Genomic DNA, 26518 nt, shown 5'->3' with positions numbered 1-26518 from the left:
TGTTGCATTGATTTTGATCATTTAAAAAAGACAGAAACATCATGTTATAGGAGTGCAGTGCTTTTAAAATCCCTCTGATCATCTGACTGCTTGTGTTTCTTGCCCCATCCAATTTTGTTGTAGTGATGTTGCTGTGTTCCCCAATTAGCAGCAATTACTTTGGTGTGTACAGTTTGATCATATGCAGAAATGATGGCCAAAACTACAATAATAAGACCAAGGTTGGAATGAAGATTATAGCTGATTTTAAAAACTGGAGACTGTGGAGACAGGAATGAAAATGTTTGTCCTTTAAAAATACTTTTGTTCATAATGCATGCCATGTTTTTTTCAGTGCAAGTTCATCTACAGTGTGTAAGTTTGCCTAATTACTTTCCTCTGTGCACAGCTCTGGAGTATACACACACACACACATACACACACACCGTGCTTGGTGTTAAAAGGCTGCAGCCGTCTCTCTCTGTCTATTTTTACCCTGTTTGGTCCATTAAGATCAGCAGTGATGAGAGTTAATGAGTGAAGCCTCTCCACAAAGCAGGCAGTAATCACAAATGTCCTGGAGAGTGGACACACACACACACACACACACACACACATACACCCACACAAAAAGATAGGTATACACATCCACAATGCTTACACAAGAACACACATATTGGCCCGAGTTTTTTTGTATGACAACAAACCAGTCTCTTTCTGGGACAATCGATTACATGTGCACAAAAACATAAGCACGCACTATTGATGTGAAGGCTATTGGATGTGTTTAAAAGCATGCACACATACAAAAGTTACCATATTTGCAAGAAAGGAACCATGCAGTCATATCTGATGACCGTGTAGAGTGTTGGAATTAATAATCAAATCAATCATTTAATTTAATTACTGAAATTAATTTCAGACAGCAAGTTATGTGGTACATGAAATATGCTTCTTACTGTGTTCTCTGTAAATAAATGATCCTTAATACTCTTAATTATAACCTAATGATCTGAAGAGGGGTGACTTTGGATTGATCCTTTATACGTACATGAGCAGCAGTAACTCAAGCTTTTAAATTTTAGCAATATTGAACCATGAAATTCAGGTTTTGATTTTTTCCCACAAAAAAAATGGATGTACAGCAATAATTTTAGTTATACGATGTCAGATGTTCCACCACTTTGATTCAAACTGAAATATCTCAACAATTACTGCATATGTTGCCATGAAAGTTTTTACAGACATTCTTTGGCCCCAGAGGATGCATCCTGGTGACATCGGTGATCCCCTGCCTTTTAGCGCCACCAGCAGGTCAAAGTTTTCACTTATAAAGTGAAATATCTCTATTCCTACATGACAGATTGGCACAAAATGATGTACTGTCTCATGGTTGTCTTTTCCCTAGTGATTAGTTGCTGAACATCAAGAAAGCACGTCTCTCTTATAAGAAACGCCTTTTGGTTGAGACAGTGATCGACAATAAATGATAACCCTAATCTATGAAGTATTTTGGTTTAGTTTCAGTCTGTGTATGTTAACCGAAGTGGCTCTTAGTCTTGTTTTAACACACGTGAAATCAAACCATATGATTGACTGTGAGACTGATGTGAGCTAATGTTGAATCAGCAAAGTCCTTAAAGTTTTTTTTCCACACAAAGTGACACCTTCTTATTATAAAATCATCTAATCTGGGTCCAGCCCTGCAGAACATTGCTTATGACATTTATGAGTCAAATATCTGCTGTCATATGACACTTGTAAAGACAGTGAGTCACGGCAGAGAAAGAGAGAGAGAGAGAGCGGTTCAATGTTAACTTCACACCAGAGTTTAGTCATGTGGAGGACAGCCGGGTCACACGAAATCTGATGCAAATGTTGTTTCCCGTGTCTTTATTGCAAAAATGCTTGGCAACAGTACAAGTAAAAATAAGCATTACTCAACTAAGAAGTAATCCGTGCTGATATGTGTTAAAATCACATCTACAAGTAATTTTAGAAATAGAAAAAATGTGGCTTGAGAAGAAAAAAACGGACTTTGATGGTGACTCTTTGAACTACAACTATATACAGAAAATTTACAGTTAGGCCTCCTTGTTTTGTGGATCTGACAAAGCTCCATGTTAAGCTCAGTTTACAGATGTATAAAGGACCAATGTGTAAGATTTAGGGGGATCTATTGGCAGAAATATTGGCAGAAATTGAATATAATATTCACAAGAATGTGTAGTAGTGTATAATCACCTGAAAATAAGAATCGTTGTGTTTTCGTTACCTTACAACAAGCCCTTAATATCTACATAGGGAGCGGGTCCTCTTCCGTGGAGGCCACTATGTTGCACCACCATGTTTCTACAGTAGCCCAGAACGGACAAACTATACACTGGCTCTAGAGAGGGTCTTTTTTAGTGAGTTTCACGGCCACCATAGGTTCACCTACACACTGGGAAGGGGAGGGGGAAGAGAGCAGTATTCATTTGGTTGCATTCTGCAACCTCACCGCTAGATGCCGCTAAATCATACACACTGGACCTTTACTGTAGCATAAATGATAAATTACAAAAACTTCAAAACAGCAGCTATAAAGGAAGAAAACACTGCAGCAGTAACACTTATTGCCTGCAGGTGGTGCAAATGAAACATTACAGTAGATGTTATTTTCTTTACCTGTAGGTGGCGACATTGACATGTCTGTTACTTTTCCTTTCTAGAGGTGGCAGGTTGGCATGTGAGGAACTGTTATGACAATGACCAAAGAGCTCCATCTTGTGGACACTCAGCAGCCTGATAAACACGAATGAGTGAGTTTGTGGCACAAAACCAGGAAGTACCTCTGAAAACAGCATCAACCAAGATGATTTCCTTTGCTACAGGAAAGTGCTCCAAACACTGAGCATAAGAGCCGCAAATGCACATAGGCTGAATCACTATTCTGTCATAGACAAAGAGCAGCAAAACAGGCATTTAACGAAATGTCACAGATCATGACCTTAACTTTGCATTTAGGTTTGTGAGGTCCAGTAAAGTCAAATCATCCTGAGATGAAACTCGTGATGCAGTCTGATTTTGCAGCACAGCCAGAAAGCTATTAAACAGAGAACACCAGAAACACCTTTTTAATGCACTTACACTTAAACTTACTTCACTTACTTCTTTCATCGCCTGTCTGTGATAAACATTTCCTCCTGCACTGGGAGCCATTACAGATCAGAGCTGTGGAAACTGTCAGTTGGATGACTGAGAAGTCTGCTAATGGTGTGAAGCATTACAAGGTGACTGAAAAACATGGCTACTTTGAGATCTTTACACAGTCACACAACCCGTTAGACGTCACACAACTGTCCTGCAGTCCATTAGTATCCAGTGTGGCCCACTCCCACTAAAACTGTGAAATCCAGCTGAATAGGAGTTAAAGGTGTGATGTTATAAGTGATTCTGAAGGCTATAATGTGAATTTAAAATGTATATATTGCAATCCATATTGTGAACCTCAGCTGAACTATGGAGAAACATTTTCCTTTATATCCCTGTAGTACCAATTGAAGCCAGTCTTTATCTCAGCTGCCATGTGTTTCCAGGATATATTTATTATATCAACTGTGTCACTACTAATTGTGTCCCAACTCAACTTTTCAACTGGAAGAGAATTTTACATTTTAAGTTAATCAACTCCTAGACCTAATCTAACAAATTTGTTCATTTCCCTCTAAACCTAACCTTTACCAAACCCAATTTCTGTAATATGCACATGCATTTTAATCCTCTTTAAAGGGAAAAAAGACACACAAAAATGTGTTTTGACATGAGATGAAAAAATGTGGATATGCACATAGACGATATGAGATGCAGGAAGGAAGAATTAATCTGCTTACTAATCTGTTTCTCTTTATTTCTTATTGTAAACACTTCTTTATGTCAGGTTTTTATGCAGAGGCAGCATGTAGTGTAGCAATCTCACTGCAACCACCTTTCTCTTCATTCTCCGGGTGATTTGAGCTTCCCTTTAAAGCCAGCACGTCTGCCAACGGCTGTGTCATTTCCAGACCTGCCTGAAGAAATACAGCTGAAACATTATCACCCATTTTTTCAGTGGCCCGAGTTCTGGAGGTGTTGTATTTATTTCACCTGTAGACAACCTGAGTTTTAAACCAGCCACTGGTGAGATGAACCATGATTTTTTAACATTTGAGTTAGAATGAGAATATATTCAAAAACAGGAACACAACAGTGCAGCCTGTCGACCTTTTAAAGCCAATATCCAGTCACAACAGCAGGTAGCTTCGCTGTCCATGGTGCTGAAGTTCTTGAGCTGTGGAGGCTTTCTGTTGAGTAACACTTTATTTTACGGGTCCTTTAATTTTAGTTTCCTGGAGTAATTTACAGATATTCAATTAATTTTTAGAACATTTTGCAAAAAAGTGTAATTTGGTACAAATTATAAGAAAAATGGAAAAAGTGTTATGTTAGTTTAGTTGCTAAGTACCCACACTCAGTATATTTGGGTTCATATGTAGTTTTTTTCAAAAATTCTTAATAAATTAGATTCTTAACTGACAGAAAATGCTTTGTTTTCAGAGTGTAGTTTTGTGTGTCAAACTACATTTTAGCAGATTCTTTGTTAAAACTTTATAATGAGCGCATTTCCCGTATGCTACCAAATGACATAACTTTTGAAAGAAATGTCCTAGGAATTGATAGAGCAGCTACTTTTAGGAAATCATTGAAATTAGTAGAAAAGAAAGGCACCCGTAAAATAAAATGTTACCGAAATTGTTGATAGACGCTCACTCATAATAATATTTTCAGGAAATAACTTAACATGCTAATATATCTTTTGACACACAAAACTACACATTGAAAAGTATGTTTTTCTGTCTGTATGAGAATTGTTAAGAATCTAGTTTATTAAGATTTTTTTGTAAAATTAAGAACTACATATGAACCCTCATATATTGAGTGGGCACTTACCAACTAAACTAACATAACACTTCTTCTGTTTTTCTTACAATTTATACCAAATTGCATCACCCTTTGTGTAACGTGTCCTAAAAATGACTTGTTACATACCTGAAAATTACTTTAAAACCTAAATTTTATTACATTTCCAGGGCAGCAGTATAAAAATAAAGGACCTGTAAAATAAAGTGTTATCCTCATTTCCTCTCCTCCCTGACTCCTATATTTTGGGGGAAGTGAGGAAAGTGTGCAAAAGAAGGACATAATAGTGAACAGAACTAGGAAAGTTCCTTCCAAGAGCAGATCACAAAACACAACATACTCACAGTTTTTAATTGAAAACAGCATGACAAAGCATCTAAAGGTCAAGAAATGAGGAAACCAATACCAATATAGCCATTGGTAACACCTTGCCTTTACAACTTTTTTTCAATTTCACATTTTCATCAAAATTTTTTCAGCCATGTAGTTTGTCTATTCAAGAGGGTGGCAATGAAATATGTCCTAACAGAAAATATAGTGTCCTAATCTCGAACCTGCTTCTCCCTGTACTGGGACAGCTGGTGGCACTTAAATCAGTTTCTAGGTCAGCAAGAAAAGAAGGACGCATTTTAAGGGAAAAGAAACATCAAGTATGTATCCAATGTTTTCATGTCAGTGTCACTGAAATTCATGTCAATCAGCTGACACCCACAGGGAGAACTGAAGGTCACTCGCTGCTTTGCGCTCATGTACGTCAACATGTTGTCACATCCATCTATACCGTCACATACAAGACTTTTTCATTAAGGAAGTCTGATTAGTTGCCCTGAGACAGCAGTGTTTGTTTTAAGACAATTAAAAAGTGGTGAATTTTTAAAAATCCAATTATATGCCAAGATGAACTGTAAAATAATTGTGGAAAAGTTGCAGCTTGTGGGTTTGTATAATATTGGAGCTGGTTTTTCTTCTTTAAAGTGCTGCTGAACTCACAAAAAGATTTTTACTGTCTCATAATGGTTTGTATGCTGATGCCCCAAAAGGAATGACTATTTTGGAGAAAAAGCTCAAAGCTCCTGTAGACTTTTTTGGGAAGATTTTAGAAGGAGAAGCTTAAATTCTACATGTATTTTCTTTCAAAAATCACACCCTAAAACATGGTATCTCAGATGCAAAAGACAACTCTCAAACAATCAGCCAGACAAAACGACTCAGCTTTGAAAAATAAAACAACATCTTTTATTTGGTGAGTGGTGTACATCACTATATGCGCTAAAGGCAGCTCTATGCACAGTTATAACTTCTTTGCTCTACATATTGAGTAGTATAAAGTGATTATATGCATCTGTGTCCATTCAAAATGTGTTCCTCTAACTCTTCTTCCTCTTGCTCCCACAGTTTCTTTTTATCATCAAATTATCATGTTTGGATTCTCTAAAACAATTCAGTCAGTGCTTAGATTATGATTGCACCATTGAAAATCAATGGGACATCTGTTTAATTCGAATCAAACTCAACAGATGTTCTAGTGAAACATGTCCCCGTTTATTGTCCAATTTTTAAGAGACAATAAATCTATTGAAATGATCATTCTGATGAAACAAAATGAGAAAAATGTTCCATTGAAAGTTTGTGCAACTATTGTTCTATTAAAGGTACAAGGCAATGGTTAAGTTGAACAGTTTGTTCCACTGTAATGTTATAAAGTAGTGATTCCACTGAAAGCCAATGGTGAAATGAACTACTGGTTAGGGTAATGAGTCAGAACTCAATCGGACTTATTGTTCCATTCAAAGTTAATTGGACAATATTTGACTTAAAGCTAAAGGGATTGTAGACTGATGGAAAATCAGTGAGATATTTAGTCTGTTGAAAGAAAAATGCAATCGCAATACCTCAAATTTAATAGGGATAGTAATAGTGATTACAAAAGTTATTTGGCGAAATATTTCCAATAATCTTTTTGATGATGAAACAAATACAGTTTGATCCATTTAAATTTTTATAAAGTGAAAACTAATGGTGATAGCTAGACTTTTACTCTATTGAAAGTAAATGCAACAGCTGTTCCACTGATGTTCAACAAGTCAGATGTTTAATTGAAATTTCATGGGCCAGACTTCACTCAAATTAAAGAGAACAGTTATGCCATTAAAAGTCTGGGGAAACATTTCCATTGAAAGTTAATAGAATAATTTACTAATAGAGTTTGTTGCACTGAAATTTTAATAGAGCAATAATTCCACTGAGAGCTAATGATGCTAACGTTTCAGTGAAGATTAATTGGACAAGTGCGCCATTGTAAGTTAATGGAAATTTGGTGAATGAAATTTCATGTGAATGAAATCAAACATATTTCCCAATTTAAAGTTAACCAGATGGTACAGTCTATCCACTGAAAAGCAATGGGAAGAAATGTTACACTACTGAAAATAAATGCTGTTCCATTGACAGTCAACGGGTCAAATGTTTAACTGAAAGTTAAAGGGACACATTTTACTCAGATTTAATAGGACAGTGGTTCCATTAAAAAGTGAATGAAGCTGATTATGAAGCTGATTGACCAAACTGCACGTGGACACACATGTTGCTCAGTGCGGCCCGCAGAGTCTTTGGGCCAAAAAATCTTTAGCGAGCAATATTATATACTTAACATTGCGTGTACATATATATACACTGCTCACTAAAGATTAAGAGAAGATAAGAAGTGTAAACATGTAATGTGTGGATGAATAGATAGATAACCACATTGGAGAACACATCATTGTTGGTTGATCTGCCTTTCGAATGTCCTTTGGATTAATACGGTGTTGTTTTTTGGAATGGGCGGTTTCATGAGGATGACTTGAGGTATTCACTCGAGCACTGGCCCCTCCTCAAAGTGGCTGCAAAAAACAAACACATGAGAGTCGAGACAATTAACAAGAGAGAAGAGAAACAACAGATTTAGCTAAATATATTCATTTGAGACAGTTGCAAATGTACTTTAGGTTTACTTTAGAGGTTAATATATATGGACATTATATGTGTGTGTGCTCTTGAATCTGTACATATATTGTGAGGACACATTTGAGTTTTAGACCTTGAAAATCAGGAAAGTGAGGATATTTTTTGCCATTCTGTGGCTGTACCTACCAGTTGAAAGTTGTTTAGGAGGTGATCTACGTTGATGTCATCGTAGCTCTCCTGGAAGGTGTTGGGATCGTCCCTGGACTCCTCGGGGTCGCTGGTTCCAGGGTCTTCTAGGCTGTGTGTGCATGTGGATGGGAAGAAAATCATTGCATTGAAAATCAACGTACAAAAACTGGGGTGTAGGCATTTTAGGCCTAAAATAATATAAAATAGTCACCTTCATTCCTTCTAATGTATTATTTCTTGGTCATACATTAAAAACATACTGCATGTTCTACAAATTTATAGTTTGACATTTCACTTATTCTGGTGTCATCGCATTCGTTCTGTTTGAAATATACAAGCCAACATGTTGGATGTGTTTTAACTGTCTGTGTATTTTTAAAGCTGTGCATCTAAAAAAGAGGCAGATTTGGCTTAAATTCGGTAAACAAATTGCTCTTAGTCCAACAACAGCTGATTAGATTAGATCATCTTTTCTTGGCTCAGATTTTTCCCATTTTGCATTTTTCCTTGTATGCTGTATGGAAAATCATTTACATGCTATTTGATTAAAAAAAAACTATAACAATAAGCAAACATTGCAAAGGCTGCAGAGTTGAATATTGGAGAAATAGTCTAGAACATGGGCTTGGTTTAGACCATCATGAGACAGGTTTCACCCTACTGATGATGAGTTGTTGCAGTAATCATCTGGTTTTGTTAGGAGGCCTGAACTATAAAATTTACTTTTTAAAGCCATTACTGACAGTCTAGCATACCAGACAGCTGCTTAACTTGCTGTTGTTTATTCATCAAAACTGCTTTCTACTACTTTTCCAATCTAAATTTGATTGGAAAAGTGGGCCATGCAGTTGCTGAATCACGCCATATTTTAGCTCTGCAAAGCTACCTTTAAAAAGCTGAGCACTGGGTTCATTATGTCATCCGCTGAACTGCTAAAAGTTTGATGGTGTGTCTGGTTTCCAACTGCTGGGTTCATTTTATTCCCAGCAAGCAGTAAATACCAAAGTTAAGTAATAAAGCCAGTATAAAAGTGCTTTTAACTGCAGTTCCTCTTTCTGCTAGATGCTGGTTCAAAAGAAATCTTCAGCTATAGAAATCATTGAAAAAAATCTCAACTTCTTCAAGGTTTCTGTATTTTTACAAAACACCAAGGAGTGCCAAGATGACAGTGAGTGTGTAGAAAGTCCAAAATGAAGTTTTAAAATGTTCCTTTAGTATCCAGCTGGTGACGTTGTTTGTCTACAGTCTTTGATTTTAAGTAAATGTTTTCTATAGTAACATCTCATATCTAAAACTGATATTGAGAGATTTAGAAATTCTTGAGCCAAATAATATCAGAGCTATTTTATGTGCAGCTACAGTGAGGACTATTTCACTGAGTCATGAAGTTAACCTACTGATACAGTAAGTTTAAAGGAGAGAATGAAATGGACAGAGACAGATGAGGATGTGGGTAGGGAGGACTGACTCCTACCTTCTCTTCCCTGTTAAGACTGAGTTCAGGTACTTCTTGACGGCCATCTGTTTGCGGAAGCGGCTGTAGTTGTCTGTAAAGATGGCGTCTGAGTGGCGCTTCACTGGCTCCTCCATCAGCTCATCACTGGACAGAGGGAGAGATCATGAAAGAAAAGGATGAGTGTCACTGCAGGTCAGAGGGCAGCAGGTTTCAATGCAATCTCTTTCTTTCTCTCATTCTCTTTTTCTGTGTGTGTGTGTGTGTGTGTTTCTTTGAGTCCCTCCTGGTTGTATAACATGTAATGAAGCACTGATGGCATAAATTAACCTTTCAAAATGTTTAGTCAATTACAATATGCATCATCAGGCAAGTCAGGTTTTATCATTGCAAATGTCATTGTGTCCTTTGGTGTTGACCCATCACAGAAATCACCTGACATCAAATGATGATACTTTGGTGAACTAGAAGAAACATTCAAAATCTTTGTTTAAACTTTTAAAAAGCCTTAACTGATAGGTTTCATCAGTTTTGGAGAATAATTTATTTTGCTTTCTTTTTTCAAGAAATGAATTATCAAGCTTGTTGCTGCATTGTGTGTTTTGTTAGAATATGACAGTTAAAACTGAATGGCCGAAATTCTTTAAGGGTTGATTTACTTTAGAAGGAGGGAAAGGAGATGCACAATGAAACTTCCTCAGTTACATTTTCCTTCATAATTTAGTCACACTTGTGTGTTTCCTTTGTGTGAATAAAGTTTTTAAAATGGTGATGTTTCTTTACTATTTTAGGGTGACTTTTTATATCTTCTACATTCATTTACACATTTATTTACCGTCATAACAAAAAACAATGAAATGCTGGCCTTATTTCTACATGGGTTACTTAACTTATATGTTTTAAATAGCGTTTAACATGCCTTAAACAATTATCCCACAAAGCCAAATTACTTGTTAGTCAGTTAATGTGGACTAGACCGAGTTGGTGTTGTAGTCTTGACAGAGAGAGAAAAAGAGAAAATGTCGTTTTGTTCGAGAGTAAAGGTTTCACAAGTCTAAAACTGGATTTAAAAGAGGCTCAAGGTTCCTTATATGAAATCCTGTTTCTTAACAATTTAGTGGTGTAACACTGTTGAATCAGCCGGGTAATATTTGCCTACCTGACCCGCTTTCCGATCAGAGACTCCAGGTACCTCCGCGCTGATAGCTGTCCCAGGAGTTTGCTGTATCCGCTGGTGAACAGACCGTCTGCGTGTCTCGTCGGTCTGCACATCATCGCAGGACAGTTGCATTAAAATATGGTCACATCTGACACCTTAAAACAACAAAATACGCCAAATAGACGCGCACTAGCTCCAGTTCTGTTCTGGTCTACAGCTTTTATCTTGAATTATGCTGTAAGAAAAATAAGGCTGTAGCTGTATTGATGCAACAAGGAATGCAGTGATTGTCCAGTCAGCATACTTGCCATCAAAATGTTTTCTGATTTCACTACTTAAAGTTACCAAAATGCGTAAAATCTCTGTGCACAACTGAAAGTGTTATACAGCAAAGCCTATCACAGCATCTGAAAGCCTTTTGAGAAGAAAATGAGATAAAAAAAAATAAAATAATGCACGACAAGATTACTTATAATTACAATCTCACAACAACATGTATATTAAAGAGTTTTCCTCTTTGAAGTGCTTTACCTAATTTTCGTTATTTCGTTATTAATGGAGGTTTATTGCGCTTTCTTAGACAAAACCACTTCGAAGCATTACTATTTCTGAGGCTCTTTTCTATTATTGGCATCAACTGAACCAGAACACTTTGCTGATATTTAATAATTTGTGACATTAATAATGACAACATGCAACAAAAGTCAAGAATTCTCATTTGGTGTGAAGATGAATGAACCTGAGCAGGAGTCCGAAGACAAACCTGCTCCAATTCATCTCTCAGTGGTTTGAGTTGGAAGAAACGCAGGTTTCTCTTACCTCATGGATGTGTATGGCAGACTCAGAGTCCGGGAGTACAACACACTGCACAGGGCTATTAGGAGAAGCAGATGGGGGCCGGTCCGTTGTAACATCGCTTTACACCTGAGGATGGAAACGCCAACTGGTTATTCTCCATTTAACCTCAACACAGTGAGCATACCTGGTAATTTCCCACGAATCTACAGACGGAAAGAAGATAACGCACTATCCTCTACTCATTACCCCGTAAGTTTTATTCACTATCTTAAATTACACGCACTGTTGCAGAGGCAAAAAATAGAAGAGTATGTAGTCACGAAAATCCGTTTGGACATTTATCTTTGACAAACCTCTCGTTTCATTGTGAATCTTAATAGATCAGAGATAAAGAAAAAAGCGGAATCCAATGCGTAATTACGCATAGCGTGGACATCGGCGAGCACTGAGCATCTAATTTTACCATCGAGATGCTGCAATTCCGTTGCTACCACAGACCACAAACCAAATGTAATATGTCGAGCTGATACTAACATTAAAACAAACAAAAAAAATCTTCAAGCTCAATATTCGGTCATTTGATGAGACTTATCCAAAAACTACCAGGAGTGCGCAAAACGAACGAAAACACAAGTTCAAAACGACCAAAATCGGAGACCACAGAGCACGCACCATATCAAAGAAAAGCTAAAACAAAAGTTTTATACAAATTTAAAATCTTACATGTGCTCTAGAGAAAGTTGTCTGTTTTTTTTTTTTTGCTCTTTCTGCTGCGCTCTCCAAGGTCCTGATCTTGAGCTGCTGCTGTATCTCCAATTCTGTTGATCCGATGCTTCTTGACTCCTCTTTGTCTTTGTGTTTCTCTGCTCGCCTTCAGCTCTGCTCCCATTTTATACACATGAACATTTCCCATGGAGCAGGAGGGGACATCAGATTCGATCAGGGGCCTGAGACGTCAGTAGGTCGTTGCTTCCGTCATTGGTCTTGCTCACGGTCGGAACCAAACAGGCCTATGGTGAAATTAGTGGGGAGCTTTTTTTTCATTTTTTTCTAATTAATCGTCAGAATAACTAACTTATATGACAGGCTTGATGCTGTTGACTCATCTGATCCTTTTCCCTGGGCTCCTCTCCCATCACATCTGCTGCTATAGGAGGGCATGAAGGGAGAAGATGGAAATTGGGCAAAATTCAAAATGTAAAAACTCAGACCTCTCTATACAGATCTCTTTAAGTATAAGAAGAAGTACAAGACACAGATTAACCAAGACTATATCAACTGCAAGCAGAGAAGTTAGAGAAAGGGTTTTGATGCTATAAGATAACTGAGAGGTGTTGTTCTGTGCAAAATGAGCTGCAAGATTTACTCTGATATTTTATTCTTTGTGTGTAGCAGCAAGCTTTTGTTCTGATGCTGACCAGTCATAGAGCTTTTGGTGTGTTTAGAGCTTTTTAATAACAAAACCTGGTAAAAGCCTTCAGCTCATTTGGCTGCCTGTGGAATTACAGTACAGAAAGACTAACATAGTGTTGGTTTCTTCACCTTCAGAATTACATGTTGTTGGTTGTGGTACAGTATGGAGAAGCCTACAATATAAATCACAAGCTCTGAAGGATGACATATTTCTAAGTTAACCACAAATTCAATTTCTGAAAGTCATTTGTTGTTGTTTTTTTACATTTTGAGATGCAAAATTGTTAATACTCAGTATGAATGACAGCAATCTGTACTCACAAAAATAATAATAAACTTTAAATTTGCCAAATAGTTCCTTTGGCAACTGTATTCAGGCTGAGAAACCTGTATGTTCTTGCTTTAAAAGAGTTTACTCCAAAAAAGTATTTCCAGTTTCCCAAAAAGTCATCCATGTAAATTAATTTATTCATTTTTTTGTTTAAAAATCATATAATACTGTACTTTTTTCAGCCCACATCCAAAAGATCATTTATACATTTTTAATGCTAGTTTTCAACTAAACCAACTCTCAATTCAAGACTTTGTTAATTCCACTAAAACAGTGTTGCCGATTGCAGTCAGTTGCCTTTATGTCACATTTTAAACACTAAACATCAGTCAAATAGCACACAGTACAAATCATAAAGTCAATATTAGAAAATCACCAAGAACTAAGACTGTCAAATCTGTCTTTAGAAAAACATCACAATGTGATTAACACACATTTCATTGGCTTAGAGTTACCAAACCAGACACATGTAGCAGAATGCTTTTTTAATTTAAAGTATTTTAAACACCATACCAATAGGATTATGCTTATTTTATCTCTAAACCAATGACTCCAACTTTTGCTGCCCAGTTTTCCCCGACATCACTGGCCTTGATGTAAACTTCCCTGTTTTAATATGTCTGTCGCAATTTTGTGTAATAAATACATTTCAATGCAGTGTGTGGGACAGAAGATGTCGTTCCAAGCATAATTTTGAGCTGTAAACATTTCCTTTTATACCTTGTGCATTGTCCTGTCATGACACAAATACTTAATACCACAACAATGTCATCAAAATCCTACTGCAGCCATTTCCTGTATGTCCATTTGTTTACATCCACAGCAGAAAGCGCCACAGATGGTGCTGAAGTCTGAATAAAAACATGAGGTTCTTGCAGATTATCACTTTAAATAAATACAGTCATATTTTTAGAGGGTGTTTGCAAGATACAGACTCTGTTTTCTATTTCAGGATGTGTTGGGCTTTGACAAAAGGACACCACACAGGACTGAAGTGTTTCTCAATCCACCCACAGTGTCCCTGATGAGGCTGATTTGCTCTGCTGGAATGCCACAGCGAATTAGCCATGACGTCGGTCGCCGCTTCATCCATCCATCCATTCATCCATCCATCCAACCATCCATCCATCCATCCATCCATCCATCCATCCATCCAACCAACCGTTCCTCCATCCATCTAAATGAGTGTGAACCATTTAGCCAATATCACTAGAGAGAAAAAAGATAAAAAGATGATTGGCTTAGACATGACCTACAGAGAGAGGTTGCAGGAAAAGAGAAATGGCAGAGCTTCTGTAGGTGACAGTGGAAAGAGATTAAGAGTATAAAATGCAATGAAACAAAAGAAAAAGAGGTGATAGTGGTGTTAAATTTTACGGACAAACAGATACAGAGATATCGACTTTAAAATGCATTAAACAAGAATGTTAAAGTAGCAGGAAACATGTACAGGCTGTAGTTGTAATTTTTAAATATGAGATGTTATCCCCATTAATTATATTACTGAAGGTTCAACTGATATGACTTTTTGAACACTGATAACCAACATTTTGTCAATGTTTAATACATTTACTGTGATAGTATTTATTATTTTGACCATTTTTTGTGGTACCAGCTTTTAGCAACACCAGAAAGTTGCTTGACATCTTCACTGATTCACATTCTGCTCATTACAAAGGCATTTTGTCTGCAGCTGTTTAACTCATCACACTTAATATTGACTTCATATTATATGTTACATATTGTAATTATTGCTGGCATTTTGTTTTTCTTCATATTGTGCTATTTCCGTCTACTCTGCATGTACAACATTTCTCTTGTTTTCCATTTCCACCAGCTGTCTGTCAGATTGTCTTTGTGCTATCTGCATTTGCTCTCCAGCACTCTGATTATTGCCTGCCTGTTTTTTGATCCTGATCTAGTTTTGACCCTACCTGTGTATATCGGCCTCAGCCTGACCCCTTTGTTCTTTGTTTGACTGCCTAGATTTTTGTATCCTTGTATTAAGTAAAGACTTGTAAGTAAAGACTCTGTAAAAAGTAAGACTCTTTTACTTTTTTACACGTCTGCTGCTCTTAGGTTCTTTTGTCTTTAAACTGTGACAGAACAATCTGGCCAGTTATGAATCCAGCCGACTCTGAGACTTTAAGACCAGAGATGCTAGTGCTTCACGCCAACACGAACAACAACTCAGTGCTAGTGTGGGGGCTCTTTACATCTGCCTCCTGAGTCGTGCTCTTGAGTTCTTTTTGTCTTTGAACTGTGACAAGAGCCCTCTGGATGACGTAAGGAGTTTAGCTGACTTGACTATAGTCTGGGTTTTACACCATTATGAGGCACAGCTCTCCAAAGGTCTTTCAATGTGGCTGCAAGCATTTTCTGAAAATATGATTCATTTGTTTGTATATGTAGTTGCGTACCTGATGATGTTAACAAATTTTACTCACAACTACATCATAACAACAGCATCTCTGGCCTTCCCGGGTCTTTCATATCTCCTCCCAGTCAGTAGATGACCCACACCCTCCCTCCTCCTTCTCCTCCTCCTCATCCTCCTCCTCCTCCTCCTCCCTCTTCTCAACGATGATGGCACCATCTGAACCTTAATGTGATCAGTCCAGAGAGAAAGTAGATTACGCAGAAGTCCATGGGAGAAGGAGCTGGTCTAATTGACAGCGGTGATTGGAGACAGATCCCAGCAGGAAGAGGAAGCTGATGGAGGAAACATCAGCGTTATTATGTTGATGTTGATGGAATGTATGGAAGAAAACGTTCCTATAGATGAGGAACAGGCCGCTTCACCTCCGTACGCAGGAAGACTTAGAGAGCTGAAGACTACATCAAGACTACACCAAGTGCTTGCTCATGGGGGAATATTGTGTCTCTGGAAATTAAAGGGTACGGTCTTGACCTGTTTTATTTGAAAAGTACTGTAAGATAACTTTTCTTATGATTTGGTGCTATATAAATAAAACTGAATTGAATTGAAGACAAGACTGAAATGAAAACAAAAATATAACATCTTCCTTTTTTTCTCATATCACTACTGACCAGTGTCTCTACTAGTACTACTGAGCGTACTAGGAGCTATACTACCACTATTACTGCAACAACTACTAATGCTACCACTGTTATTGTTACTTCTAATATCACTTGTATTGCTGATACAACTATCATCACTATCTCTACTGTAGAGATGTGCCGGTATCAAATTTTCACACTACGATTATCGTAGGTAAAAATATCACAGTAAACAGTATTATCATCAGATAATCATCAACATTTCCTGAAATCCTTCAATTAGTGCCAGAATACAGTTAAATTACTTCATATATTGTTTACTGCACAGTGGTCTGTATGTTGGAGCTTTGTTGGACTACGCATAAGAAATGATATCAAAAACAGTTTAAACACTATAAACAAAAGCAGGTTGTTCAAAGTTTAAGACAGTTGACTGGAAATCACTTTAAATGTGGCTCAGTGTCTCTTAGATTCATTCATATTTTGAAAATCCATCAATTGTTCCTGATTAAATTGATTGATTGATTTCTGGACAGGATTACACTGTAGTAAGTGTTATGTTCTGGGTGTTAACAGTTAAATTCATTATTAAAAGGCACAGAACTTTGTGAACTCACACAGAACATAATATATGTAACAACAGTGACTGTATACTGGGCTCCTACATTACTGCTCACAAACACCAGTAGAGCTCAATGTGAGCAGTGAGGAAGAGCATGATGTGTGCGATCTTGATGCAAGGAGTTTGTCACTCAGGTAAAATGCAGCACTCTTACTCAATGAACGTTGCAGCTTAACACCTGTAAGTTAGACCACAGTTCAGTGGGTTTATGGTTAATGTTCAAATATAGCAAATCATGACCAGAGTAGCTAGAGCTGGGCAGATAGAAGCGCGGTTATCTGGTTATTCTGCTTTTGTTTGACCAGCAGAAAACGCCTTTCCTGAGGCTGAACAAAATAAAAGTGCTAATGAAGGCAGGAGCATTGCTCTGTGTTCACCGTGTCCTCCGATAACGACGATAATCATGATAATCACAGTAATGGAAATGGTTGGCGGTATTGATACCGTCAGCATGTGTCACCGCGTTTTATAGTAAAAATGGCAAATTTCACTGCTACAGTCACCGTCACTACTGTGGAATTCATTATTGTATTGTGTGTGATGACTGAATGAAAAATATTACTACTACTACTGCTAATACTGTAAGAACATAGTAGTACTACAGCTTTCATGGTCAGTTTAAGGGGAAAATATATGCCTCGTGCTGCCACTAACTGCTTGCTCTCTGTGCATTATCAATGTACCCAGGTGCCAGTCAACCCAGCAGAGTACACATGGCAGCTTCATTATGGTTTGCCTGGAATCCCAGATACCAGACAGACTCCTTTGCTGGAGTACTACCTGACCATCGGTTTGCCGTGTGTCAAATTAGTTTGTGGTAATTTGATTTTGACACAGGGCCCAGAAAGGAAGATTAGATCATAATTCCAGCCTCAAAACCCTAACTTTAGTTGATATTGTGATTTAGTGTTGCATATTTTTAGATAATTTGCACGTTCTCTGCTCGATTCGTCCGATTTGTAATCCAGCCTTACAACTACTACTACTACTACCTCTACTGGATTTAGATTAATGCTACTAATACTACAGCCACTGCTGAAGAAGGCCCAACACATAAATATAACAACCACTACTTAAGCTGCCACAAGTGCTATCCTACTAGTTCTACTTTCTTCTACTACTAACACCGCTGCTCTAGTTCGCACTTCAACTTTACTGCCCTATTAACTTCAATTTCAGTTTATTTCAAATGCACATCACCTGAAGATTCTCTGCTGTTAATCTCCGCTAACATTACTTTATGCTGCTATTAAAACAACTTTTTTTTACTTCTACAGCTCCCAACCAATCAATTAATCAAACTTTATTTGTACAGCACCGATCATACAGATAAGAGCAATTCAGAGTGCTTTACAGATGATTGACAAGCCAATAAAAAGATAAAACAAATGCAGTGCAAACAAAGCAAGCAATTGGAGACTAATGAACACAAGGAAAGTAAAAAGATGAAAATGTAATAAAACCAATAAAATATATTTAAAATAAGATCAAATAAGAATAATATCATATAATAATGACACTACTATCACTAATGTTACTACACACGATATTGCAAATATTACTATTAATACAACAAATAATACTAGTTTTATTGCTATTACTAGTACCAATACTTATTGTAAGACTTTTTTTTTTACATCTGCTGCCTCTTCTACTATCATTACCACTGCACTGTAATTTGAATTACTTCCACTATTACCAGTGCCACCACAACCCCAACTATTACTCCAACCATTACTGCTAATACTGTTGTACTCATTTTCATTAAAGACACTTTAAAAGATAAATTCATCTATATTTGAAAAAAAAATCAAAACTATGTGGTCGAATTTACGTCCATGTCCAAATGGTGAATGTCTTTGTAATGAGACACTTTGCATTATGACTCTCTCACCAGCCAAGTGTGATGAGGGGAATCCCCTGGCTTGCTGAGTGCCTCCTCTGCAACACATTATCCAATTAGCAAACCAGAGAGTGACGACTCTGATGGCAGATTATTGCTGGCAGCCTGACGGGACTCATTTTGGTCTCTCTCTCTCTCTCTGTCGCTCTGCCTCTCTGTCATGTGAGTGTATCTGTGTGTATGTGGCAGGTGGGAAGATGGAATAAAGACAGAGATAGAAGATGATAGCAAGAGTTTGAAAAAGAGACAAGATGAGTATAGGGCTGAAACTTACAATTATTGTCATTGTCAATTAATCTGCAGATTATTATCTCAATTAATCTTTTAGTCCACAAATTGTCAGATGATAGTGAAAAATGCCTGTTTTAATTTTCGACAGCTCAAGGTGACATCTTCAAATATCCAAAATCCAAAAGTACTCAATTTACAAGTATATAAAAACATAAAAGCAGCAAATCTTTGCTTTTGAGAAGATGGAACCTTTGGTATTTTTGTTTAAAGAACGACTAATTTATTTTTCTGTCCATTGACTAATCGATTAATCGACTAATTATTGCAGCTCTAGATGGGAGAGTGACTGAGAGAAAGAGGGAGATGTGAGTAACAGATGTGAGTAAATGTAAGCAAGTTAAAGCTAATCCAGCAATTTGGCAATATAGAAAGCGACCTAATGAGAATCTGATTGGCCGCTGTTAAGCATCAGAGAGTACAGTAAGTAAGAATTATATTCACATTAAAAAGATGGTTCAGTTTTATTAGTTTTGCTCCAAACAAAATCAGATAAAGTCATGAAAGCATTTTTGTTGGCAGTTTTAAAGTATGTTTTGTTGAAATTATTTCTTTGTGAAATTGCTCAATTGATCAAATAGCATCTTCTCTCCAAAGTTGGGGTCATGGTTCTGTCCCAGTCTGGCTCTATGTTCCATGGTTGCCATTGACCACCCGTCCACCAGATGCCCTCAGACTTTTTCCCTGTTTGTGGGACTGAGTGAGAGATGGACAGATAAGATAGATTGTTGATTATATTAAAGGACCACTTGAGATACTGTCGCTCATTGTACTGAACCTTTGTCTAGACATTTAACTGCCTAGTGCGTATACATGTGCTCCTTTGGAAGAGCTAACAGAACTGAGTGTAATCTGTATCCTAAGTAAAGAGACATTCCTCCCTGACAGTAGGGGAACACACCTTCTCCAGCTCTCAAGGTTTCATATTCTGCTCTTGTTGGTCCACTGTCAAATTTTCTTAAGATACTTTATTTGCACATAAAAAACCTAACAATTAAATATTTTGGAACCACTTGTTCTGAAATATAAACACTTGTGGACATGCACCACATGTGGGAATTGAGCTAAGATTCGGCTAAGATTACTGTAAACAGAACCATAATAAGTTATTATGAAGTATAAAAATGGTGACATCCTTATCAAAAGTGAACTATGCCTTCTACTAAAGCTACACAATCCTCTAAATTTGTTATTTTAATCACAGAAAATGTTTAGAAATGTTTAATCTATGTCAAGATCCGCATCACACACATCATGATAGACAACAAGAGAGACAAACAGAGAAAGCATGCGTCATTGTTTGTTCCAGTATGAGCAACTCTCTTCTAACCGGTGGGAGTAAGTGACCATCATACTAACATTGTTTGTGTAGAGATGACAGTATCAAGACTTCCCTCCACAAACAAATGACAGGCCTTTACACTCGTCTGAGTCATATAGGTGCTGGTGCCAAACAGGTTTCCATCTCCCCTGTGGGAAGATGTCTTCTCCCTTTGGCTCAGTGTGGACCCAGTTGGGTTTGGTGATGGATAGCCATCCGCAACCAGAGGAGATTAGATGGATAAATTACAGCTAAACTCCCCTGATGGTGAAACCTGGTTTACTGCAGCAGGAGACAGAGCTGAAAATGGAGATGATAGGTCAACACTGCCGGATGAAATTTGGGAAATGAGCAGCATAAATGCTATTATGCAGATTATATGTTTATGACACAAATCATATGTACATAACTTCCTCCTAGATGAACTGGATAACAGGACTGGACATACATTGCATTTGCATCGTTTTAGCTACCCAACAAGTTTGTGCAAGTGACAACTGCTAGGTTTAAAGTAGGCAACTAAAACTTTGATTACTCTGGTTTCGTTAGCTTTTAAACACCACCACTAAAACAACGTGGTCAAAGTCAAAAGAATAATTCGATATTTTTTCAAATACATTCTGCTCATTTACCAGCATGAGATGAGAATGATGATATCAATCTCATGTCTGTGCATTAAAGGATAGGTTCACAATTTTTCAAGTGTGTCTTAAAACAACAGTCAGGTGTCCATATGAACAATGAAACAGGTTTTCCTCACTGAAATCATTCCTCCTGCTCATACTGGCTATTAAAAGATCCCCTTCAAATGTGCTTTCATTGTAAGTGATGGGGGCTCTGGACTCTGGATTTTAGCCCCCATCACTTACAATGAAAGCACATTTTAAGGGGATCTTTTAATAGCCAGTATGAACAGGAGAAATGATTACAGTGAGGAAAACCTCTTTCAGTATTCATTTGGGTACCTGACTGTTTTAAGACAGATATAAAAAATTCTGAATCTATCCTTTCAGTATGAAGCTGGAGTCAGGATGCGTTAGCTTAGCATAAAGGGTGGAAACAGGGGGATGCAGCTAGCTTGGCTATCTCTAAAGTTAAAAAACACATCCACTAACAACTCTAAACTGTCTCATGTCTGTGCATTAAGTATGAAGCTGGAGTCAGGATGTGTTAGCTTAGTATAAAGATTGGAGTTAAAAAATGCATCCACTCTAAGGCGAATTAATAAACATGTGGCCTTTTTTGTTTTACTCGTACAGAGAGACAAATGTAAAAATGTAAATTTGTGATTTTAGGGGAAGTTAAGTGGCGGTTACTGAGCGAACAAATAAACTGTCAATCAAAAAATAGCTAGTTCCAACATGTAACTCTGCCTAAAATCACAAATTGTTATTTTTACATGTTTGTTCATGTAGCTATAGGTTAAACAAATAAGGCCAATGTTAATTAGTGACCTTTAGAAGTGTTTGTAGGCATATTTTTGAACTTTAGAGAGAGCCTGGCTAGCTGTTCCCCCTGCTTGCAGTCTTTATGCTAAGCTAGGCTAACCACCTTTAGCTCAAAGACATGAGACTGGTGTTGATCTACTCATCTAACTCTCAGAGCGAAAGCAAATGAAATTACTAAAATGTTGAACAATTCTTTTTTAAGGTTACTGTGACCCAAAACATTCAATAACTGGATCGCATAATATGCACAACCATGTCAGCACTTTGGATTCCTGCTTCCACTGATCAAAATATTGCTCTGTACATAATTTTAGCAACTATATTTTATTTCACACAAACAGAAACTCATTTTTTTAACTTCCACTTTTTTCTCTCTCTGTTTCCCTCACACACACACACACACACACACAAACACACACACACACAAACACACACTCACACACACTCACACACACTCCACATACTCATCAGAGCATGAGTCCCTGGAGGTTCCTTTAATGGAGGTCTTGTTTTTGGTGTGCAGCCTCCTGTACAGATCAATTAGACCACCAGAGCTCTTCATTGCATCCTAAATTAACTAAATACATAAATACATTTGGCCTGGATTCAGCCCCATGGCAGACATTACGTACAGCAATTCCATCTCGAGACTTTAATTATCGCAACACACACACACTCACATTTCCATCATTAGCTCTCATTAACCATCAAAACCATACCCACAATGCACTCGGGTCCGGCTCTCAAGGGGACCAATCAGATTACCCTCCCTGCTCGGGAAAACGACGTAATCTATCTATCTATCTATCTATCTATCTATCTATCTATCTATCTATCTATCTGAGGAAAGTGCAGTAGCATCTAACCTGAATAAAATCTTCATTTTTCACTGCAGACATTTTCACTAATAACATAATATTCCATTAACTCTGTGTCCTGCTTTTGTGCATGCTGGACCACCAGCACACCTACAGCACAAAGTCATCATTAACGTTATTAGTTGCACCTGTGCCTTTCTGCAATGACATGTCAAAATGTCTTGAGAGGAGCTCTTCCTATTGGAATTACAGGTGTTACAGTCACAAAATATGGACTTAATGTCATCCCTGCTGTTACAGAAATCATTGTAGAAAGTTTTAGTGCACAAAGATCATCAAACCCAGTATAGTAGTTAAAGTTTGATGTCTTTTTTTAACCAATGACTACTTATTTATACTTGGGAGCTTTGAAAGTTTGCATCAGAAGAGTGTTTATTCAGATCTGTGGTATGGATTTGGTTATTGTTAGGATTTTTGTTGTATAGAGGTAGTTGGAAGATCGTCAGGACAAAAGGGAAAGGAGACAGTATTTTGGAAACAGCAGAAACAGTGTGAGGCTGTGCATCAGTCCCCCTATTTTATTACTTTTGGGACCAGCTCCGTGATTTGACGTCACCTGGACAGAAATGGATGCAACACAGTCCGATGTTACTCAAGTGGATTTAATTGTGTCACAAACAACATACGGGAAAAACACTTGTCCAAACATTCACAAAACAAAAAAGAAGAAAGAAAACAAAATAAACAGATATAATCCAACATATGACCTGGACAAGCAAAGATAAAAAAACATAAATGAAACAAAATTAAACTAACTATAAAGAGAATGCAAATCAAATAAGGTTTTATGCATAAAAAAGAAGCATGACACAGAATAAAAACACTAAAAATCAATATAAAAATACAACATGACCACTAACTACACTCTTACAGTAAATTTAACACATCTGTGACACAATTTCAATATAATCTGAACATAATGAGCTCGGTTTATGCAGGGTTGTTGTATTAGATCACATTAAATTGTACAGGTGCACCTGTAAAGTGGGAAACTTTACTAACTTTCTATGTGACAAAGAACTGTTTTGGATTGAAACACTACAGGGACATGATTTCTGTGCAGATTCCTCTTTCGCTGTTCACTTGAAGAATTGAAGCCATTTCTCTCTAAGTATGAATGCTACCACCAGAGTGCGACTCTCATCATTTTCCCTCCCCAGCTCCAGTACAGTGCGTCACCACAGATAGATGTTGCTCATGGATGCCTAAGCAGCTCTGCAGTAATGAAATCTGAACACCTGTCATGGCAGGATGATCTCACCTCAAACAGCCAAAGTGCCGCAGCTAAATGAGTATAATGATGTGTGTCGTGGTTGTGGGGAAGTTAGTTGTTAAGTTACAGTGCTGTGAAGTTAATTTTCTTGTTTTCATGGAAAGGCAGTATGAACAATTTTATCCAATGTAAGAAGAACTTGTCCAATAATTCTTGGAACATGCTCAGAAAGCCTGAGGCAAATATTGCACATACAATATTTGCAGATTACATTTTACAGCATTTCAGCTTCCACTTGGTTGAATCTAACCCAGTGCTGCTTTGACTTTGTATAAGTAGTTTAACCAGAGGTCAAGCTGATCAAGAGAGGGACCTCCGAGAGGATGCGACCCAGATGGGACTCGAACCCACAATCCCCAGCTCCGGAGGCTGATGCCTTATCCATTAGGCCACTGGGTCACCCACAATAAGATTCCTGATTCAATCCCGACAAATCCCCTATGAAGCATAAAGAAGGCATTTTCCTGAGACACTGTGTGTGTTTACATCTGCACTAGTATCCCAGTTTTTGAGTCTTATCCTGGTTTGGATCATATTGGGGATATGGCGTTTACATGGAACATGAGAAACCTGGTTATTCACATCCCTGTATACTAGGGGTGTGCCCGAATACAAATACGTTACTCGGCAAAGCACAAATAGTGTTTTTTTATGAATATTTGTTTCATACAAATATTTTAAAATTTATTTGTTTTCAGGAAGAAAAAAACCCAACCATGTCAAATACCAGTGCACAGGTCGATTACACTGCTATCTCAGTCTCTCTCCTCTACTTCGCTGTTACGTCTATCAGCAGGTCTCAACGAGGGGAGTCACATCCACCTGCTACATGACGCACATTTCCTTATTTGGACATCACTCCCAGAGTTGGGGGTGTTCTCAAGAGATAAAGCTGAGCTACTGACACACGCAAAATGCTCCCAAGGGACCCTCCATAACCTGTTGTTCCCCTTCTCCTGTCCACAAAGTTAGGTTGTAAAAAATAGGCAATAAATGAAAGGTGAAAAGCAAGAATCGCCTTTGAAGTTCTTCTCTACACGTTACATGCTGTGCTGTCTCTGTGTTATGCTTGTATTAATGGGTAGAGGTCTGTCTGCAATGGGGCGATGAGTAAAGTCTTTGCTCAGTAGTCAGTGCACTTGTCTATGATCTGGGAGAGTCCAGTTCAAGACCTGGTGTGGAGACCTCCTTTGTAAGGTAGTTTATTCATGAACACTTATTATAACACTTTAATTTTCTAAAATTAAAAGTGTAATAAAAACAAAAACAAAAACAGGATTTTTAAACCTCTTTCCACTTTTATTTGAATAAAAATACAAATACAAATCATTTTGCTGCCTCAACAAATGCAGACACAAATACAAATACAAATACTGGGCTCTCTGCACATTCCTACTTTATAAATGATTGTAACAGTATCCAGGTTTCTAATCATCTGCACCCAGTTGTGTCTTGATTCCTAAACATCTCAGCCTCATTTCCCTACCAACAGAGAATTTTGAGCAACCTGGATAAGGTGTCTGTTGGACTACTCCAGGTAGCATATCCAGGTTTCTAAAAAGCGGGATATATGCACAATACATAACCGGGATACTCCAAAAACCTGATCATAACCAGGATACTCATGTGCATGTAAATATCCTGTGATCTGGACATAACAAGCTATTTAAACAGAGGACAACAATACATTGTACTGTATTCTGAGATTTTGAATTTTCAAGGAGGAAAACATGATAAATGATTACATGTGTCTTCACCTGTGCCTCAGCTTAGACTGAGAGATATCACTGGCTTTTCTAACGTCATCTTTAAGATGTTGCACCGCTGCTCCTCAAGGTGAGGGGCAACCAGAAATCACCAGAATCATTTTTGAAAAACTGTGAAAACAGGAAGAAGAGAGAAGAGTGCAAGTGTGAGTCAAAGAAGGATATACTGAATGCAATGATTTGTTTGATCAGTTTGAGTCAGACCTTTGAAGACACACCTGATTTTTTTTTGTATTTCCTTCCTTTGCTCAATAACGTTTCGTTTTTGATTCAATAGATAAGCGTTCTCACTCTCTTTTTATTTATTTATCTCTCCTCTCTCTTACACACACACACACACACACATGCTGCCCAGGGAGCTCCGCTGATATCGTTTGGGAGCGTTAACTCGGTCAGATCCAACTGTGTTGCTGTGTGACGTTCATCACATCCATCAGCCAGCCATCACCCAGACTCCTGATTTTCCACCCAGATATAATCTTTCATGACCACCTTTTGTTAAATTTGATTTTTTTAGATGCAGAGGGAGTTACATGATGATTCAGTCCAGTCTGCAGCTGCTTGTTTCGTGTTGTTGACAAACAACATGAAACTTTATTTTACACCTGCATAGATGACCTGATTATCTTTTGAAGCACTTTGTTGCATAAATACGCTTATTACAGGATGTTGATATTGCAACCATTGTAACTAAATTACCTTTATTGTGAGTTTTTTTATTTTTATTTTCAAACAAATCTCACATTCTACGTACAGATAAAATAAACACCATTATACAAATATATATTTCCT

The 26518-nt window shown here is 37.5% G+C and overlaps 1 protein-coding gene and 1 non-coding gene across 2 annotated transcripts; both read right to left on the bottom strand.

The window, feature by feature from the left end:
- Positions 1-6174: 6174 nt before the first annotated feature.
- Positions 6175-11675, bottom strand: LOC121911949 (vasoactive intestinal peptide). Its single transcript, XM_042433928.1, has 5 exons — positions 11484-11675; positions 10665-10769; positions 9527-9652; positions 8050-8161; positions 6175-7799 (listed from the first exon to the last, which is right to left on the bottom strand). The coding sequence occupies exons 1-5, from the start codon at positions 11576-11578 to the stop codon at positions 7791-7793; spliced, it is 447 nt and encodes a 148-aa protein (XP_042289862.1). The 5' UTR covers positions 11579-11675; the 3' UTR covers positions 6175-7790.
- Positions 11676-24286: 12611 nt separating this feature from the next.
- trnar-ccg lies at positions 24287-24359 on the bottom strand. The gene has a single exon. It is a non-coding gene; the product is annotated as a tRNA-Arg (tRNA).
- Positions 24360-26518: the final 2159 nt, after the last annotated feature.

This window comes from Thunnus maccoyii, chromosome 14 (assembly GCF_910596095.1).
Source record: "Thunnus maccoyii chromosome 14, fThuMac1.1, whole genome shotgun sequence".
NCBI classification, from domain to species: domain Eukaryota; kingdom Metazoa; phylum Chordata; class Actinopteri; order Scombriformes; family Scombridae; genus Thunnus; species Thunnus maccoyii.
Note: the sequence above shows the minus strand (reverse complement) of the source record. Positions and strands in the feature narration are given on the sequence as shown.

Excerpts from the sequence above, each read along its gene's own strand:
- LOC121911949 (XM_042433928.1), bottom strand. The coding sequence starts at position 11,578 with ATGTTACAACGGACCGGCCCCCATCTGCTTCTCCTAATAGCCCTGTGC. Across the intron at positions 10,770-11,483 it reads CTGCCATACACATCCATGAG|ACCGACGAGACACGCAGACG; the intron begins GTAAGAGAAACC and ends GATGATGTGCAG. Across the intron at positions 8,162-9,526 it reads GTCTTAACAGGGAAGAGAAG|CCTAGAAGACCCTGGAACCA; the intron begins GTAGGAGTCAGT and ends ATGCACACACAG.